This window comes from Schistocerca americana, chromosome 11, assembly GCF_021461395.2.
Source record: "Schistocerca americana isolate TAMUIC-IGC-003095 chromosome 11, iqSchAmer2.1, whole genome shotgun sequence".
In the NCBI taxonomy this organism is placed as follows: Eukaryota; Metazoa; Arthropoda; class Insecta; order Orthoptera; family Acrididae; genus Schistocerca; species Schistocerca americana.
The window spans coordinates 48,615,930-48,637,001 of NC_060129.1; the positions used below are offsets into that span (position 1 = coordinate 48,615,930).

The following is a 21,072-nucleotide window of genomic DNA, read 5'->3' on the forward strand; positions in this document are numbered from 1 at the left end:
GATACCCTGGGTAAACACGGCTACAGCTAAGAGGAAAATACAGCTCAGAGGCGGATCCCAGAGATTAAAGCGAGAGGAGAGTGGTATGCCGATTACATCATTGGGAATTCCATCTTTTCAGGCTGCAGTTATTTGACTGTGACGCAGTACTTGGCAGGTAGACTGTGATGAGACAGGCTAAGTGTGCGGCGCTCCAGAAGATGAGAGTACAGAATGCCCGGGGTCGTCATTCACGGCCCAGCCTGGACTGGAGATCTGAAGTCACCAGGAATGGCTCCCACCGGCTGCCGCTCCAGTCTGGAGCGCCCTGCCGCCTGCAGCCCAGCTGCCTCTCGGCCAGCCTGGAGTCTCCTCTCCAGCCCCGCACTGCCAGCTCTGACACCAACGTAAGACTGTATCTGCTCTGGCGTTCTGCAAAGGTTTATGAGCGCGGGTCCATATGTCTTATTCCCAATCTCGCCAATCAAACCAGTTAACGATAAGTGTGATTTTGACTTAAATATTACTGTCTGCGCCTAGCCAGGTACATCGCACGTTCCTGTGGTAGCGGTGCTAACTCTGTCAAGCTGGGGCAGAACAGCATGGCTGACATGCGACATTAAATAATTTTGTTGAAAGGATGTCGAAAATATCGCAAGCGAGCTGTCTCAAGGACTCAGAAATGTAACAGCTGCGATCAGTGTAACCAATTACGTATTGTATACCGAGTGGTTCCCCGTGAGATGGGCGAGAGTGCAACGTGGCATTCTCCGCTCTGCTCAGGGCCTCGATGCACGGGTCGTCCACACCGACGCTGCAGTCAGAACTTCGGCTCATACGGAATGACGGCACAGTGCCCAGTGTTGTACTGTCGGCGCAGCTCTTCCCGCTTCCTCGGTAAGGGGAGCCGCAGCAGTGGCCGCCGTGCTGACAGTCATCTGACTTGTTGACCTTTTGCTTGTAAAAGTGTGCAGCACACCTCACGCCGTGTCGCTTATCGTTCGCTGCAGCTCTCTTAGTGTTTCACTTTCAGTAGCTGCTGGTACTGATGTGCATATGAGTAGCCCATGGAAGCTCGTGAGTCAGAGTGCAGACCTCGAGGTGACTGACGAACGTTTTGCAGCTTGGTCACCGGGGATCGCAAAGTGCGACAGCCTGGAGCAGCCGTCCCCCGCGTGGTCAGCTGCGCAGCGCCTGGCAGACCGCCTCAGGGACTCCGGACTGCCGCCGCCGCCAGCAGGTGGAGCGGAGGAGGGAGGGGGGTGCGCCGGCGCCCTGGCGCAGCTCCGCCGCCTCTCGTGGCCCGAATCCGCGGATATCCTCGAGGAGCTCGACTGCCGGATCGCTGACGACTGTATCGACTCCCGCTGTGTACCGAGGTATGTAGACCACTCGACGCCATTACTACTAACCGTACAACTAACTCTTTCTCCTATCCTTAAATTTATTCTCAATACTGTCACCTACTTTTCCTATTTTGCGATACTAACTATCAGCCAATAAGGGCACATTTGTGAGACCCAAAGAGGAAGCGCGCTAATACCTTCTGCCGCCGCCTATTCTGTTGACACTTTCCACCGAGCAGTCAATGGAATGTGCCTCGTGGCATACGTCTCTCTCCGCTCGTTGTCTCCTCATATCGCTACAGCAGACAGTAAATCATCTGATGATGACAGTCAAAGACTGAAAGCGGTAACTAACAATAAAAGCTTTTCATCCAGACTGCTTGCCTTACTAAAATTGAATTTATATTCCTATTTCCCAACCGTATTATCAAAAATCAATAAAAGTAAAGCGTCGTTTGAGTTGACAACAGCTGTAGCTCGATATCGTTGTTAGTTGTAAATTAGTTCAAAAGTGAACAATAAACACTGCAAGTGGCTAAATTAATTACTTTTCGAAAGAAGCAATTATAGAGCCGACACCCTGCACCACCAGATTACAGTAATACTCCACAACATTTGCTGTATATACGTAATTAAAATCTCTAACATGGCAGCAGTCAGCAACAGTAAAATTATGGAAGCCATAGGAATCGAACAGTCAACCAGTGGCACGTCAGATGTTTATTCACACTTTTATCTTGCTTTACTGTTCATTAAGCCATGTGGCTATACGTTAGCATTTATATGGGTCATTTTAGTGTTGACTGAGCTTTATGACCTGTTTTCTCTTTTCACACAATAAGTTTACACACGTTACTACTTCTTCCAAGGAAGAAAGGTTTATATCTGTTTAAACCTAGGTAAGGATTCGAATAAACTTGTGAAGTACAACTAGCTGGTGCATGATTCCCATTCTTTCCATACATCATTAACTCATAGTAAGACAGTCACATTCAAGCCAACTTTTGCTCCAAGCATCATGAAATGGCATCACGGTATTACCGCCTCTAGCCTCGAAGACTTCGTCAACTCGGCGGGGAAGAGAGTTCCGAAAGTTTCTTCAGATATGCAGCATCTGCCCGAGGCCTCCCACTGCTGCATCAGATCCCGCAGAGCTACCAGTGTGTGTGGATGTCTCTGTGTGGTTTGGCCCACTCAAGCCGCGCAGCTGTGTGTGTCTGTGTGAGCGACGGTCGCTGACTCCAAATGTCAAGTCTGTGCAGCCGCCTTCCGAACGATTGCTAGGCAGCTGGTTCAGATGGAGCTGCTTTGCCAGGCATTGGCAATTTGCGTCTCGTTTGAAACCGATCGCCAGTCACTTGGAGTGACACTCGTCAACAGCCCTGTCGGCTAGGATCTTTTTACGCCACTGCCTCACACCACTACGAGTGGTTCACCATTCGTTCCAGATACTTGGACAGTCCACATTGATAGACCAACAGATCGTGTAACTTTACTAGTGGTGTGGTCGTGGACATGACGAAACGCAAAAATTCCTTTCTGCCAATTCTCGACATCTCCACGTCGACGCAGGTGACCGCCCTGATCCCACGCCAGCGACTGGCACGTACACACTGCGATTGTCACCTCACCGTCACCACTGACGTCAACGGTGGAGCGTCACGTGACCGCCTGGTTCCTCCCCTGCAGCACGGCATCCAGCCCTCCAAAGCGACCTCTGTGCTCAATTAAGTGGAGGCATAGCATTTCGTCTGATGAGATTAGTTCATGCTTTCCAGAAGGTCTGCGTTTTGTACACTTTTAGCCAACACTTAACTCGTCTATGATAAGCATCAGTTGGCAAATAACTTTGTAGTTGGTGACTTCAAGCACACTTTGTTCGTTTTTAATTTCACTCATAAATGGTGTACCATAATCGGCGGATTACTTTCTTTCTACAAAAGACATACCGTTTTACGATCGCCACCCTAGTGTTGTTATTGCTGTTAGAGGCATATGTGTACTGTTCACTGAACATACATAAATTTCCAGTCTTAGTTCCTCATTTGCATATAATGCCATTTTAATATCATAAAGGAAAACGTTCCTGATGTTCTGTAACTACTATTTACATAATCACGGACTAGAATTTATGTTCTTACGCTGAGATATGATGGGTTGTGATTAAATTCGTAACATCTGCACAACATTGGGAAAATGTTTCCGTTGTGATATTATTTTCGTGCTCTGTCGATCATCGAACAATAATTCATTTACTTAGTTTCATTTTCTGTCAAATATGGTTATGTCTCCGTCATACACACATGAAAAAAAGTTTTGCATCACCCCAGTTCCCAGAACTGCTGAAGATAGACGTTGATTATGGATATTGTATCACAGTTACAGTCCCTTCGACTGTTCAGAGATGTCACTAAATCCGCCCAAAGACGTAAACAACCGTGCATGAGCAGCGCTTATTAGACGGAAGGGATCCGACAGTTCCAGTCGTTCCACCAGGAAGGAGGTACACGGCTGGTGTTGTCTGTAGTTCAACCATGCCTACACGGTTAATACCGCGGTTCGGTCGCGTCCGCATTGTTACTTTGTGCCAGGAAGGGCTCTGATGAGGAAAAGTGTCCAGGCTTCTTGGAGTGAACCAAAGCGATGTTGTTCGGACATGGAGGAGATACAGAGAGACTACTACTACTTCAATGGATAACCGCTACCTACGGATTATGGCTCGGAGAAACCCTTACAGCAACGCCACTATGTTGAATAACGCTTTTCGTGCAGCCACAGGACGTCCTGTTACAACTGAAACTGTGCGCAGTCGGCTGCATAATGCGCAACTTCACTCCCGATGTCCGTGGCGAAGTCCATCTTTGGAACCACGACACGGTGCAGCGCGGTACGTGACCCACCAACCAATCTGAGGGATCTACGCCGATTCGCCGTTGAGGAGTGAGACAATCTGAACCACCAGTGCCTTGAAGAACTTGTGGATAGCACGCCACGACGAATACAGGCATGTATCAATGCCAGAGGACGTGCTACTGGGTATTAGAGGTACCAGTGTGCACAGCAATCTAGACCACCACCTCTGAAGGTCTCGCTGTATGGTGGAACAACGTGCAACGTGTGGTTTTCATGAGCAATAAAAAGGGCGGAAATGACGTTTATGTTGATATCTATTCCAATTTTCTGTACAGGTTCGGGAACTCTCGGAACTGATGTGATGCAATCTATTTTTTGATGTGTGTATTAAGTAGTGAAATTCATCTCAACATATTCATTTCTTACTAAGCAAGCTAATAAGACTGCTGAAACGTTGACCTGTCACACTCAAAAGGGTAATTAGATTAGGAAGGAACACTCTAAAGCAGTAGATGAATTGTCCCATTCAGGCAGCAACATAATTATTTGCAGCCGAAGTAGACAGGATATAAAATTGGCTAGGGCTTGGAAAACATCTTTGGAAAAGTGTAATTTTCTTGCTGTTTAACATAAATTTGACCTTTAGGCAGTCATTTCTTAAGGTACTTGTCACGAGTGTAGTCTTGCATGGAGTGAAACATGGATGGTAAGCAGCTGACACAAGAAGAGAATATGAGTTACTGAGATGTAGTGCTAGAGCGAACTGCTGAAGAATAGGTGTTTAGATGATTTAATTAATGAGAAGATACTGAATCGAATTAGAGACAGTAAAAAATATGGCTCTGAGCACTATGGGACTCAACTGCTGAGGTCATTAGTCTCCTAGAACTTAGAACTAGTTAAACCTGACTAACCTAAGGACATCACAAACATCCATGCCCGGGGCAGGATTCGAACCTGCGACCTTAGCGGTCTTGCGGTTCCAGACTGCAGCGCCTTTAACCGCACGGCCACTTCGACCGGCTAAAAAATATGCCACAACTTGACTGAAAGAAGGGATCAGTTGACAGAACACCTCCTGGGACGTCAGCGAATCGTCAGTTTGGTAATGGAGAAGTAGTGTGGGGAGAAAAACTTGTAGAGGGACACCGAGTGATGAGTACAGCAAACAGGTTCAGACGAATGCAGGCTGCAGTAGTGGAGGGGCTCGCACAGGATACTGTAGCATGGAGAGCGGCATCAAACCGGTCTCCGAATTAACAATGACAACGACAGATAACTACGACAATTGTAATTATAACAGAAATAACGTTATTTCTCACTAACCTGAAACCTGAATCTTGCTGACAGATGGAAACTGTGTGTCAGGCCGGCACTCAGACCCAGTCCTCCTCCTTCTGCGGACACTTCTCACACCAACTGTAGTGTCGATGTGGGCATTGTCGGTCCGCCATGATGCAAAATATATTTGTTGTTCATTTATTTATTTATTCATTGCCCATGTTAGTTTCAGAGACAAATATCGCCATCAATGTGAAACAGGCAGAAAATAGCACAGATATAAAACGGTGTAAAACGTTATTACATGTTTACTGTTTGTTTTTTAAATATTGTGTTCTGTGGGTACTTTCATAATAGCTTATTTATTATACATTAAAGCGTGGTTTTAAGATTCTTGTTGGTGTTTGGGGCATATTTTCTGTGTTTTTCAGTTGCCGTTTTTCTCAACATAAATCATGTCATTTGCAACTGTGTGAGCGACTATAACTAAACAAATACGAAAACGTGAACTTACGTATGTCAGCGTTATGCGGTTGGGATTACGGTAGTGTTGTGGGTACAGTTTTGGTGTGTACTAGGTTGTTACATAGTTTCTCGTGTACTCATGTTCGCTGGACGGCTTGCAGCTAGTTCCATACACAGAAAAACATAACTGTCGCACTTCTTTCACAATGCATAACGTTACGCCAACTTGCGGCTGGCGTGTCTCGTGAGAAATATATCACACGTTGCAAGAAGGTTATGAAAATTTAAGTGCAAGTTCTGACGACTTCCGTTCCTCATTTATGTGTGTCTGTGTGATGGGCGAGTGGTTCTTTTCCAAGTGTGTGCTTTCTGTTGTCTGTCGTGCATCAGTTCTCTCAGAGCAGTGAAGATTGTGTCGTTGAAAAGTGTTGTTTCTTCGTTTATTACGTTTTTCCCTTCCACTATTGCTTTTTGTATGTGATAATTTTCTTCTGTTGTTGTTGATATAAACAGAAAAACTTCTGAGATAGAATAAAATGACCAACCTAAGTGATTATCCAACACAAAGATATCAAAGGAACCCATAGACATTAATAAAAAGCATCACACGCATCCTCACACAGAACCAGACAAAAAGAATGATACAAAGGAATCCTAAGGCTCCACTCTTAACAGGCCTCCCAAAGGTCCACAAACTTCTCACTCTAGTCAGGCCAGCGGTGGACTTCAGAGAGACACATGTACACATTCCTAGAGAAAACATACACATACACAAACAACAGAAGCTTCAAAACGCCAGAAGACATAATAGAGAAATTTAAGAACATCCCCCCAACAGCAAAACTTGTATCTTCTGACATGTACACACACATACTCACAGAAGAAACTATAAACACTATAGAACAACAGCTAAAGTACAAGAAATTCACAGAAAGACAAGTAAATGAAATCTCATCCATTCTTAGTCTAATCACTGAACAAAACTACTTCACTTTCAGCAACAACTCCTGTTTGCAAAAAGAGGGGCTAACCATGGGATATCCCCTCAGTGGGAAATTAATAGGCATATTCTTGGATCGTATAGAGAACACAATATTCAACAACTTTTTAAAACAAGATGAGTACAAAATAATTGACTGGTACCGATACGAGGATGACATAATTGTCTTATAGATGAAACACAAAACAGTTGAAGAGCTACGCAGCAACATCAACACAGTACTACCTCAGTCCCACTTCACAAAGGAAAGAGAAAAAAAAACAAGAATCTAAATATCTTGAATCTTACAGTTACAAGAAACAAGCACCAACATTATTTTTCCATCTTCAGAAAACCCACATCCACAACCACTGCTATATCTCATCCAACCACCATACATTCAGTAAATATGCCAGCTTTGCACCCATGCTCCACAGGATAAACAGGTCTTAAACTGAAGAGTACACACAGGAACTAAATATAATCAAACACAGCCGGCCGGAGTGGCCGAGCGGTTCTAGGCGCTACAGTCTGGAACCACGCGACTGCTACGAACGCAGGTTTGAATCCTGCATCGGGCATAGATGTGTGTGATGTCATTAGGTTAGTTAGGTTTAAGTAGTTCTAAGTTCTAGGGGACTGATGACCACAGCAGTTAAGTCCCATAGTGCTCAGAGCCATTTGAACCATGTATAATCAAACAATTTGCTGTAGAAAATGACTACAAAACAGATATCATAAACAAGCTCAACAGCAAGGTAAATATGAAACATAAAAATAGTGGCCACCCACTCAAAAGCACAAGCAAAAATCAGAAAACCCACAGGCCAAACACACAGACAACAGAGCAGACCACATCACTTCAGGAAACGGAAACATATGGTACACACTGACATACAGTAATAAAATATCACATAGAACTGGAAACATCTTGAAAAAGCAAGGGATCCCAATAACATTCTAAACAAACAACATAGTTCATAAAAGGCTAAGACCAGACAAAAGAATCTCAGAAAAATTCAGCATGCTGGAATATACCAGCTTACATGTAACTGCTGTCAGGCCTAACCCATAGAAACAATCAAAAATATCCGAACGAAGTACACAGAGTCCTAAAAAGTGACAGCACACATTCCACTTTCGCAAGACACCCAATGAACAAAAACAGCACCTCTAGTAATATCGAAAGTGATATACACATAACAGAATGCACACATACGCAAAAAGACATAAACGAAGAACAGAAGTCGTCAGAACGTCCGCTACAATTTTCATAGCGTCCTTGTAACATGTGATACATTTCTCGCGACACATGCTAATGGCAAGACGGCGTAATGTTTTGGATTATGAACGAAGTGCGAAACTTACGTTTTTCTGTGTGTAAAATTAACTGAAAGCCTTGCAGCGAACATAAGTACACGAGAAACTATGTAACAACCGAGTACACATCAAAACTGTATCCACAACACTACGGCAATCCCAACTGTATGACGCTGACATACATAATGTTTTTGTATTTGTTTAGTAATAGCCGCTCATACAGTTGCAGAAGACATAACCTATGCCGCGAAAAACGGCAACAGAGGCACACAGAAAATATGCCCCAAACACCAACAACAACCTTAAAACCATGCCGTACTGTATAATAAATAAGGTATTATGAAAGTACTCACGGAAAACAGTACTTATAAAACAAACAGTACACATATAATAATGTTTTACAGTGTTTTATAACTCTGCTATTCTCTGCACGTTTTAGATATAAAGACCCCATGACCCATTAATGAAGGCGACATTTGTCGCTGAAACAAGATTGGGGAATAAATAACTAAACAACAAAATCGTTTGGCATCCAGAAGGACTCACAGTTCCCTTTTTTGTATGCAAACACCATCTGGAGGAGTTCCAAATAAAATTATTCTATGGAGACATGACTCACGAGTTGTACTCACTGCTTCAGTTTTGACATTTTCTTTTCTCCGGCACCTCGTTCTCGGAATGATAAGATGTCAGCCACGGCATTTTGGTGTGCATGTTTCTGTCTTGGAAGAGGCGTATGAAGAGCTGGAAAGAAGACAGGACGACAGGCAACTCCTACGGATAGCTAAAGCAAGAGATAAGGCGACCAAGGACATAACATCAGTGAGGCCAATAAAGGATAAATCAGGTGTAGTATTATACGACCTTGAGAAAATCCTGAATAGGTGGTGGAAGTACTTTCAAAGGCTATTGAATGAGGAAAATGTATGAGAGAAGTATGAGTAAGGAGATATAAATGAAAGAATGACCCAAAGTATAAGTAGGAAAGAAGTCCAACATGCGATGAAGAAAATTAAAAATGGGAGGCCCTAGGAGCTGACCAAATCCCAATAGAAGCATGGAGAAGTCTGGAAGAACAGGGTACTGATATTCTCTGGGATCTAATGCAGAAGATCTGGAAAGGAGAAAGAACGCCGCATGTGTGGAGAAGGAGTATGTTTCTATATAAGGGTAATTATAGAGGGATAAAAGTGATGTCCCACAGAATGAAGATCTTGGAAACGATATTTGAGAACAGGGTGCGTCTAGAAACTGAAGTATGTAAAGAACAGTTTGGATTTATGCCGGGAAGAGGAAAAACCAACAAAGGATGCGAAAAATCTATATATTGATCTGCAAGGAGAACAACTGATGATCAAGAAATTTAAATACCTAGGCTCTTACATGAAAAGTAATGGAGGACTGGAGGTCGAAATACAGCAAAGGATAAATAGTTATGGATGAACTGGAGGAAACTGAGCTGAGTACTGTGTGATAAGAAGGTTAGCTGTAGAAAGAAAGGAAAGTTTTACAAGTCTGTGGTGAGGCCTGCGATGCTGTATAGTGCAAAAACTTGGCCAATTACAAAAGTCCAAGAGAAAAAGATGGAAGTGGCTGAAATGAGAATGATAAGGTGGATGAGTGGGGTGACACGAAAGGATAGACTAAGGAAAGTGTACACCAGGGGAACAGTGAAAGTGGAGTCCATAGGGAATAAGATCCAAGAAAGTAGGCTGAGATGGTATTTACACGTGCAGAGAAGAGGGGAGTACTACGCGGGGAGAAGAGTTGAAGACCTATAAATCGAAAAATCAAGGAGAAGAGGAAGACCGAAACTGAGGTGGAAAGACAAGGTAGCAGGAGACCTACGGGAGAAAAGATGGCTCAGAGAAGAAGCACTCGATAGGAATTTATGGAAGAGAAGGATCCGGCAAAACAACGCCGACCCCACATGATGCGGGAAAAGGCTGATATGACGATTATGAGGATGACAGTGATGTTCGTGTCATTTCTTTGGAATGATTAGGGCAAACAGTAGCAAGCGTAAGTCACAATAGACGGATCAAGTATCCTTGTTTGACAAACAGTTTACGAGCTTTTCAAATCGCTGCTTCTAACACTCTGACCTTGTATACAGGATTATGCTGGCTGTGTAATTCCCACCAGATGTTCTGATTATGTTACTTCGTGATCTTCCATGACCTCACGGCCAACTGGCTGCTCATCCTCGTTAAGCTAGACTTACGCGTGTCCACATACCTCTATATACATGTTTTCAGTTGTCAACCTGTGAAGCAACCGATGCCCAGTTTTCATCAAACATGTATCCTCGAAGGAATAAAATTGTACTACGCCTGCTACACGAACCGGGACGAGGGTGCTCAGACCGGCTGATGGTGTCAGAACCCTCTCCACACTCGTCACGTGAGCTCGCGAGGGCCGCCTTCCAGGACTGTGGCGGTACAGGCCCGAGGAGCGACGGCTCGGCCATGTGTGGGCAGCACGACGAGGGTCACGGGCAGGCGCGTCCCGGGGGAGCTGCGGGGCTCCTGCTGCACATGTCGGACGTTAATGACCTGGCAGACATAGTTAACAGTCACTGCACAGACGGTGTAGTTGTCTGTACCAAATTAAACATGGTCAGGGAAGGAGGGGAAATGTTGGATTTCAGTGCACACTGTGCAAGGAGCGCGCCTAGAGACGGAAGTTACCAGGTTTAGGCCATTCTAGGAGGCCAAACTACTAATTGAAGGTGGCAACGGAAGGGGAGGCGATTCATTTTAACTGATGTTGGTGGCCGTTCGTGGAACGTCTCCCAAGAAAGACGTATGTTCTGCTCGAGGTCTGGATCACGAGAGAGAGAAACAAGCGTCTTCTGCATTGCAGAGTGCTCCAGTGTCCACACACGTGACCTGTATCCCACACACGCTACTGGGTAAAACCGATGGCGTGAATCCACTAGCAGTCTCAGCACAGGGTTCAAGGCGTCTCTTGTCAGCGGCTTCAACTGGACAGAACTGCCACAGGCAGGCAACTTCAGTCACGTAGGCACAGTGTAAGTTGCTCTGGAAGAAAACTTGTAAAGATTTCATTGGGCCTTTGAAGTAAATTCTTTAAACCATTTCACTAAAATATTCCTTTACTGGCTATCAGCACGTCCAAAAGTACTACCTCAAAGCAAAAGCACCGCATGTACCTAATCACATCTTGGTAAGATCTTAATCTTCGAGCTGGACAGTGTCATATATCACAAATTTCGTTCTATATGCATTGTTAACTGTCTTACGCATTTTAGAGAACTACTTGAAACTTTTCACATGTAAGCCCTGTTCTCCCATGCCTTTTGCTAAAGAAAGCTGCGGTCTGAGCTGCAACTTAGGGTAGTAGAGGTGCTTTTCCTTTTTCTCTCAGAGCGAGGTGGCGCAGTGGTTAGCACAATGGACTCGCTTTCGGGAGGACGACGGTTCAATCCCGTCTCCAGCCATCCTGATTTAGGTTTTCCGTGATTTCCCTAAATCTCTTCAGGCAAATGCCGGGACGGTTCCTTTGAAAGGGCACGGCCGATTTCCTTCCCAATCCTTTCCTAACACGAGCATGAGCTCCGTCTCTAATGACCTCGTTGTCGACGGGACGTTAAACACTAACCACCACCACCACCACCTTTTTCTCTCGTCCACATGTCACACACCGTCCTCTTTTCTTGATGGCAGGCTACCCAATTGTTTCAACCCACGGATCTTTGAATTTCTCTAGGAGAGTTGCTACGTTGAGAGGAAGTAAAGCAACCTTATCTGTTTTGACTAGCTGAAGCCTCGCAAGGGAAAATGCTAAGTCTTTCAAGGAAAATGCTCCTTTTCTGGATTTACCTCATTTGCGTCGAAAATGATTTGAGCTCTTTTTCCAGCTATATCCATTATAGAATAGGATACGACCAGTGGCCATCTTCTTGTGACCCATGCTATGGAATACGCTCTTCCCAGTTGATCGACTATGTAGAACCCTCCATTTGTGACATTGTAATAACTGGCTTATTGCAACAAGTTTATCAGTTGCTCTCCCTTCTTGTCTTGAGCTTTTGTCGTCAAAACGGATGCAACGTATAAGGAACAGCAGTCTTCTATAACTCATCACATCTCCCGTAATCTCCATATTTCTGCCATCTGCTCTCCACAGTTCGACAACATTAGTGTGGCTGGCTTGCGTAATCCCAGAGAGGTAAAGCAATCCCAGTAATGCCATTATTTCTTCTTCTGTAGTGTTTTTAGCATCCCTTTCTCTTGAATGCTGTACACTTTCTTTCTTAGACTGAGTACAGAAGAGTGTGTACTTAATATTTTGTCAATCGTTTCCAGGCTAAGTACTGTCCATTTCACTTATGACCTTTCTGGATACACTTTATGACCCAAGAAATATTTTTACAATATTCTTTCTTTTTGTTTTTATGACTACATTAGCCCATAATTGATTCCATTTTCATTTTTCTCTTTCCTAATAAAAATATAAACAGTGGAGAGCGACTGTTTGCGGTCATCATCTGAACTGTGTTCCCGTTCGGGATCCGAACCTCGGTCACGTCGTGTGGCAAACTGTTCCTCTTCTTCCTCAGCGTCATCGCCAATTTCCTTGCCTGATTCGGTGTCGAACCCTGGATCCTCGTCGAGTGGCCACGCAGCCTCCTCGTTGTCGGCCAGCTTTGTTGTGGCCTGTACAGGGTGGCTGGGCCCGCTTGTGGACGAAAGGTAACGAGATGAGAGTGAAAGGAACGCCACTTACACGACTGGGCGCGTTGTGTACCTTGTATTCTAAGACGGCACACGCGTTGTTTATTATACGTTTCCGCTGCTCACTTGGACGTGTGACGACACAACTTACCACTGAGCTAGCTGAAGCTATAATGAAGGAATAGGTACGGCTGGCAATTTTATAACAACAATGCAATTTTTTTATTTATTATGCAGAGAATTGGACAAGACAATGCCATTTGCGGGTGGCGCATTTTATGCATACTCCCGCTCAATCGAGAGTTAAACTGCAGTGAAAACTGAAAACTTCCTTTACTTGTTTGTAAACGTAAAACTGTGCACTTAAAAAATAAGCAGATAATAGTTATCCTACACCTGCCATACCAGTGAGTAATATTTGGAATCAGTCGGTTTACAGAAACACGTAGATGCACGAAACACAGAAACCTGTACTGGCACTCGCAAATATTCCCTTAAAGCCTACCTGCAAATAAAAGTTATTTGAAAACGTCCTGCCTTCAACAAAACACAGTTTCTTCTTTTTCACCCATACATGTTTCGGCGAAGCTTTACCGTCATGAGAGGTTCCCTTCATTTTCCTGTCGAACAAGGAATATATTCAAACTTCCTGGCAGATTAAAACTGTGTGCCGGACCGAGACTCCAACTCGGGACCATCGCCTTTCGCGGGCAAGCGCTCTACCAACTGAGCTACCCAAGCACGACTCACGCCCCGTCCTCACAGCTTTAATATCGGTAGAGCCATTCTTATAAGGGAAGGCATTCCGGTGACTGAAATCGAAAGACTAGAACCAGGAAGAGTCGTAGGCATAAAAATTTTCGATATGACCGTGCTTAACCTTTACGCCCCATCAGGAAATTCCCATAAATTGGATGGTGCGATGTTTTTTCAAGATGAACTAATTTATTTATTGAGGAATAATCCGTGTTCTCATTTATTAGGTGGACATATTAACTGTGTTTTAAACCAGAAAGATCAACAACCCAATTTCAACTACTCGCCACAGTTAAAAAAGTTAGTAAGTGATCTACAACTCAAAGATGTATAGGAACTTGAGCACCCGACATCAGTCGACTTCACGTATATAACCAGCCACTCCCGCAGCCGACTAGATAGAATCTACGTGCCTCCAAATTTGGAAAATTTTTTATTAAACGTTGAAACAGTTCCCGTGTATTTTAGCGATCACAGTACACTTTTAACTTGCTTTGATTTGAGTGTATAGCCAACCCGTCGATTCAGAGGGCAATGGAATCAGAAAATATCTGTCTTAACTGACGAAGAACTGGAACAGGAAAAAAGAGTAGGAATTTGAATATATCTGTTTTAACTGACGAAGAACTGGAACAGGAAATAAGAGTAGCGTGGACTATGTGCCTCCGCACAGCAGACAAGCACCCAACAGTCATTGACTGGTGGACTAGGAGGGCTAAACCAAAGTTGTCATGCAGTATAGTGTAGCGAGGCGCAGGGAGTTGAGGAATACAATGGAGTTTTATTATAAAGTTTTAAGAGACTTATATTAAGAGGCACATGATGACGTAATTCGTCTAAATGATATCAAAAAATAAAAACCAAGTTATTAAGCATTAAACAGCAACAGGTGGAGGGACTAAAAATTAAATCGAAAGCCACATCAGTAGTAGCTGATGAAACTGCTTCTCTGTATCACTTGGTGCGGCATGCTAAAAACAGACGTCAAGCTTTTATTGATGAAGTCCAGACGCATACTGGTACCAGGCTCACATGCCAGAAAGAAATACTGGACCAAGTCCACAGGTACTACGACAACTTACGTGCCCCTACCACAGTGGACGATGCAGCTCTCGAGGACTTTCTCACTGTTTTAGGTTCACAATTGTCGGGAGCAGAAAACGCTGACATCCTGTCACCTATTACTAAAGATGAAGTGCATGAGGCAGTGCGTAACTCTCAAAAAATCTCCGGGACTTGGTGGCCTCCCTGTGGATTTTTATGCCCGCTACTGGTCTATAATTGGGGACAAGATCACTTCCATGGCGAATGTGGTCTTGACCGGAAAAGCGGTCCCTGCGGAGTTTCAGGAAAGTAAAATAGTACTGATTCCTAAGAGTAAAGGCAAAACCAACTTAAACAATTTTCGGCCTCTTTCGCTACTAAATTCTGATTACAAAATAATTTCGCGTATTATCAACAAAAGATTCCGTGCCTTTTCCAACAAATTATTGAGTCATCATTAATCTTGTTCTCCAACCAGAACGATATTCGAAAGTCTATACAGAGACGTCATTGCAATTACGTCAGTGGCAAGTATAAAATGTGCTTTAATCTTTATAGATTTCAACAAAGCTTTTGATCGCGTTAGTCATAGATACCTCTTTGCGATGCTGTCAAGAATGGCTTTCCACCCTCAGATTGTCAACATAATAAGAAATATTGCAACAGGTATAAATGTGAAAATATTAATCAATGGCCAACCATGTAAGCCCATACAGATAAGGCGAGGGGTTCCACAGGGCAGTCCCTTATCTATGTTTTTATTTTCCGTATCTTTAGAGCCCTTTCTCCGCACTGTCCACGCAAGATTAACAGGCATAACATTAAGTGGTGAGAAAACCGTCATACGAGTTTATGCTGATGACGTGCCTGTTGTAATAAGGAATAAGGAAGAGACAGTTACACTGGAAAGAGAAATACAAAAGTATTGTCTAGCGTCGGGAGCGACAACCAATGAAAGCAAAAGTAAAATATTGAATCTGCGGGGCCTAGATCACCTCCGACTGGCATGGGCAAAACAAGACAACAAACATGAAACTTTGGGAATAACCTTAATGGCATGTCCGATGAGGATGGCTGCTTTTAACTGGACGGAAGCTAGGAGGAAAGTTCATGGTGCTGTAATAGACAACATCCATCGAACTGTGGACCAGGTGCGAAAAGTCAGATTCATGAACTCCTGCATTTTGTCTAAAGCGTATTTCACTGCACAGGTATTTCCAATCCCCAAACTACTAGCGAAAGGGATCATGTCCACTGTTACCAATTATTTATGGCGAGGAGACATATTCAGGGTTGGTGCGACTACCGTTATACTGGATGTCAGAAACGGGGGCCTCGGTTTGGTGGACATTCGAAATAAAGCGTCTGCTCTGTTCCTCAAACGGGCTTTCCATATACTCAGAGAACTTCCACAATGTATAACCGCAAAGCTCTTTGAGGCTGTGGCACCCCATAGCCTGCAAGCACCGATTGATGTGCGAAGGATTAATGCCCGTCTGCAGTATGTGAGGAACTTTTTCCTCGAAGCAAGTTACCTTAGTGACGAAATCAGAAGCAACACATGTATCACAGCGCGCGACATCATACTTGAAAGGAAGTTAAATGAGGGCAGAAACAAAATTGAAAAGAAATTCCCTAATTGTCACTGGAAAGCTGTATGGCGGAACATCAACTATGCCGGGCTATCTGCAGACGCTATTTACGCATGGTACAAAACAGTTAACAATGTCATCAGCACCAACGAGAGACTGTATGGGATCGGTTTAAACCAGACACACCTTTGTGGAAAATGCAGTCTGGTGGATACACTCATCCACAGATTCAACTGTGGCGGCAGTGTGAATAACTGGAATTGGATCAGGCAACAAATCGCCTTTCTCGCCAGATCCACGGCCGAATATATAACGCAATCGCTCCTCCTGAGACAAGACATGACGTACTTTCCGAAATTAAAAACCAACGCCATTAGCTGGTTACTGGGAAAATACACTCCTGGAAATTGAAATAAGAACACCGTGAATTCATTGTCCCAGGAAGGAGAAACTTTATTGACACATTCCTGGGGTCAGATACATCACATGATCACACTGACAGAACCACAGGCACATAGACACAGGCAACAGAGCATGCACAATGTCGGCACTAGTACAGTGTATATCCACCTTTCGCAGCAATGCAGGCTGCTATTCTCCCATGGAGACGATCGTAGAGATGCTGGATGTAGTCCTGTGGAACAGCTTGCCATGCCATTTCCACCTGGCGCCTCAGTTGGACCAGCGTTCGTGCTGGACGTGCAGACCGCGTGAGACGACGCTTCATCCAGTCCCCAACATGCTCAATGGGGGACAGATCCGGAGATCTTGCTGGCCAGGGTAGTTGACTTACACCTTCTAGAGCACGTTGGGTGGCACGGGATACATGCGGACGTGCATTGTCCTGTTGGAACAGCAAGTTCCCTTGCCGGTCTAGGAATGGTAGAACGATGGGTTCGATGACGATTTGGATGTACCGTGCACTATTCAGTGTCCCCTTGACGATCACCAGTGGTGTACGGCCAGTGTAGGAGATCGCTCCCCACACCATGATGCCGGGTGTTGGCCCTGTGTGCCTCGGTCGTATGCAGTCCTGATTGTGGCGCTCACCTGCACGGCGCCAAACACGCATAGGACCATCATTGGCACCAAGGCAGAAGCGACTCTCATCGCTGAAGACGACACGTCTCCATTCGTCCCTCCATTCACGCCTGTCGCGACACCACTGGAGGCGGGCTGCACGATGTTGGGGCGTGAGCGGAAGACGGCCTAACGGTGTGCGGAACCGTAGCCCAGCTTCATGGAGACGGTTGCGAATGGTCCTCGCCGATACCCCAGGAGCAACAGTGTCCCTAATTTGCTGGGAAGTGGCGGTGCGGTCCCCTACGGCACTGCGTAGGATCCTACGGTCTTGGCGTGCATCCGTGCGTCGCTGCGGTCCGGTCCCAGGTCGACGGGCACGTGCACCTTCCGCCGACCACTGGCGACAACATCGATGTACTGTGGAGACCTCACGCCCCACGTGTTGAGCAATTCGGCGGTACGTCCACCCGGCCTCCAGCATGCCCACTATACGCCCTCGCTCAAAGTCCGTCAACTGCACATACGGTTCACGTCCACGCTGTCGCGGCATGCTATCAGTGTTAAAGACTGCGATGGAGCTCCGTATGCCACGGCAAACTGGCTGACACTGACGGCGGCGGTGCACAAATGCTGCGCAGCTAGCGCCATTCGACGGCCAACACCGCGGTTCCTGGTGTGACCGCTGTGCCGTGCGTGTGATCATTGCTTGTACAGCCCTCTCGCAGTGTCCGGAGCAAGTATGGTGGGTCTGACACACCGGTGTCAATGTGTTCTTTTTTCCATTTCCAGGAGTGTATGTTAGTTACGTCATCAACAAACTTGGGTCGGACAACGAGATAGAATTCCGCGTTTACATGAACTGTGAATACGCAAAAATCAGCACGTATTGCAACCACAAGAAGCACTACGGCAACATGCTGAAGATCATTTTTGAAGGAATGGGTGTCGGTTAAATATGTGGCACCAGTACAACACCTTGAACGAGAACGAACAGAAGAAAATTAAAAGTCACTTGTGTTCTTATTATTATTTACTTCTATGTTACAGGAAGAGTTTTTTCAAAACATTTTGTTCAGAATTACTCGTGTTCGACTTCCAAAGTATTTGTGTGATTCAAAAAGAATTCTTAAGTTTTTGTCGTGATCAGTTTCTACTCAGAGAAGAGGTTTCTTTGTCTTTCTTACATCGAATGGGAATTTTGTGTTAAGATTTCTGCACACTTATTGCTATGACCCAACTGGGGACATGGAAAAAGGGGTGGGAGGGGTTTGGGCCTCGACGCACCGGCAGTGCCGTGAAGAGACCACACTGCTAGTGCGGCGTGTACCACGCCCTGTGACCTTAAAAAAGAAATAAAAAGTTGTTAGTGCGCGGGAATAGGATACGGAAGGTCATGGGTTCGCGCGTGGTCAGATGCGAAAAATTTTCTTTTCCTCCTCATAAAAAAAAGAAAAAAAAGTTGATAGAGCACTTGCCTGCCAAAGGCAAAAGTCCCGTGTTCGAGTCTCGGTCCGGCACACAGTTTTACTCTGCCAGGAAGTTTCATATCAGCGCACACTCGGCTGTAGAGTGAAAATTTCATTCTAGAAACATCCCCCAGGCTGAGAGTAAGCAATGTCTCAGCAATATTCTTTCTTCCAGGAGTGCTAGTTCTGCAAGGTTCGCAGGAGAGCTTCTGTGAAGTTCGTAAGGTAGGAGACGAGGTACTGGCGGAATTAAAGCTGTGAGGACGGGGCGCGAGTCGTCCTTCGGTAGCTCAGTTGGTAGAGCACTTGCCCGCGAAAGGCAAAGGTCGCGAGTTCGAGTTTTAATGTGCCAGGAAGTTTCATATCAGCGCACACTCCGTTGTAGAGTGAAAATTTGATTCTAGAAAGAATATATTGCTATACGGGGAAACGTATAATTTTAGAATTGTATATTTGCATTCGAAACGTTCTAAGAAGTATGTATGCGTTAATGGCACATGCTGTTGCTGATGTCCGTGTCTGCTATTTCCCTATGAATAGAGGAAGCCGATAGGCACGCGTTTTAGCTCACGCAGGCTGACGTGAGGTCTGTAACAGGACAAGGAAATTAGAATATAGAAAAACGGACGTAGCTGGTGGAATGCTTAACTTTAATCCGTTAAAGGTGAACGTCGGTCTGACGGTACATGATTAACAAGATCAATAGCAACTGATAATGGCGGCTTGCTAGGTCGTAGCAATTGACGAAGCTGAAGGCTATGCTAACTATCGTCTCGGCAAATGAGGACGTGTTTTGTCAGTGAACCATCGCTAGCAAAGTCGGCTGTACAACTGGGGCGAGTGCTAGGAAGTTTCTCTAGACCTGCCGTGTGGCGGCGCTCGGTCTGCAATCACTGATAGTGGCGACACGCGGGTCCTACATATACTAAGGGACCGCGGCCGATTTAAAGGCTACCACCTAGCAAGTGTGGTGTCTGGCGGTCACACCACGTTCCTCCCCCGCAAATCGGCGTACGGTCGTGTTATAAGGCTTCCGCCCGCCGTGGGAAGGACCCTATGTTAACGTATGCGACGAGGTGGGGAGCCTAACAACAGGCGAGGCTGTGCCACCCGCACCCGGAATTCGGTCCGCGGGGAGCAAGGAAACGCCTGAAAACCTGCTCCAGGGTGCACGCAAACATGCGGTGTATGCGCCCGCAGAGAGACAGGAGGGGCCGAAGGGACGACCTCCATCGGGCCGGGGCACCCGACGGGCGAAGACGACATATGGTCCGGAGCGGGCAAAAGTTCCATGTCGGAGGACAACTGGTCACGGGAAGCGACCGGCGGCGCGTGACCCAGGAAGGCGCCCGGCAGTTGCAGCGACGCGTCCACTGCGGGCGTCGCCGGCGGGAGAACAGGCGGCGGCGGCGGTGGCGGCGGCGCGTCGCCATGGGGCAAAATGGAAGGCAGCGTCGGTAACACCTGGGGCTGAGGCGAGCCAGTAGATGGGTCCCCAGGGCGCTGACCGGACGGCACCGTCGCTGAAAGCAGACGGGGAGCGGCAGAACCCGTGCGACAATAGAGGCGCAGCTGGTTGAGATGCCGGCGCACCTCACCAGAGGCCCCCAAAACTAGATACATAGCGTGGCCGAGGCAGCGAAGAATGCGCCCTTCGAGCCAACGCCGTGAACCTCGATAGTTGCGATAGTAGACAACGTCGCCTGGAGCAAAAGCAGGTGTCTGCCGCTGCACAGGAACCTGATGCGGCGGATTCAGCAAAGGTTCGATGATGACGAACGTGAAGTAACTCAGCCGGCGAGCGACCATCTCGGGGCTGAGAGCGATACGAGGACAAAAAGAGCAATAACGCGTCCTCCCGAGAATGCGACTCTTTCAACTTCAACATCTGTGACTTGAAAGTCCGCACCAATCGTTCAGCGGCACCGTTTGACTGTGGCGAGAACGGCGCGGATGTCAGATGTTGAATACCATTGGCCTTGCAGAATGTCTAAAATTCTGCGGACATGAATTGTGGGCCATTGTCGGAAACAATAGTCAGTGGAAGACCTTCAATGCAAAAGATTGCAGATAACGCTTGGATGGTGGCAGATGACATCGTGGAAGACATCCGGACAACAAAAGGAAAATTACTGAATGAATCTACCACAACCAACTATCGAGCATTCCAGAATGGACCAGCAAAATCGATGTGTAAGCGTTGCAAAGGGGAGGTGGCTTTTGGTCATGCAAAGAATTTCCGCGGCGGTGCTAACTGTTGTGCGGCAC

At 45.9% G+C, this 21,072-nt stretch overlaps 1 protein-coding gene across 1 annotated transcript in view; it reads left to right on the plus strand.

Moving 5' to 3' along the window:
- LOC124553226 overlaps window positions 1-21,072 on the plus strand; it is a 101,993-nt gene that overhangs the window by 7,622 nt on the left and 73,299 nt on the right. The window contains exon 2 of the mRNA XM_047127117.1: window positions 1,103-1,358. Within this exon, the coding sequence (XP_046983073.1) occupies window positions 1,103-1,358 (256 nt within the window). The remainder of the gene's footprint in view (window positions 1-1,102; window positions 1,359-21,072) is intronic.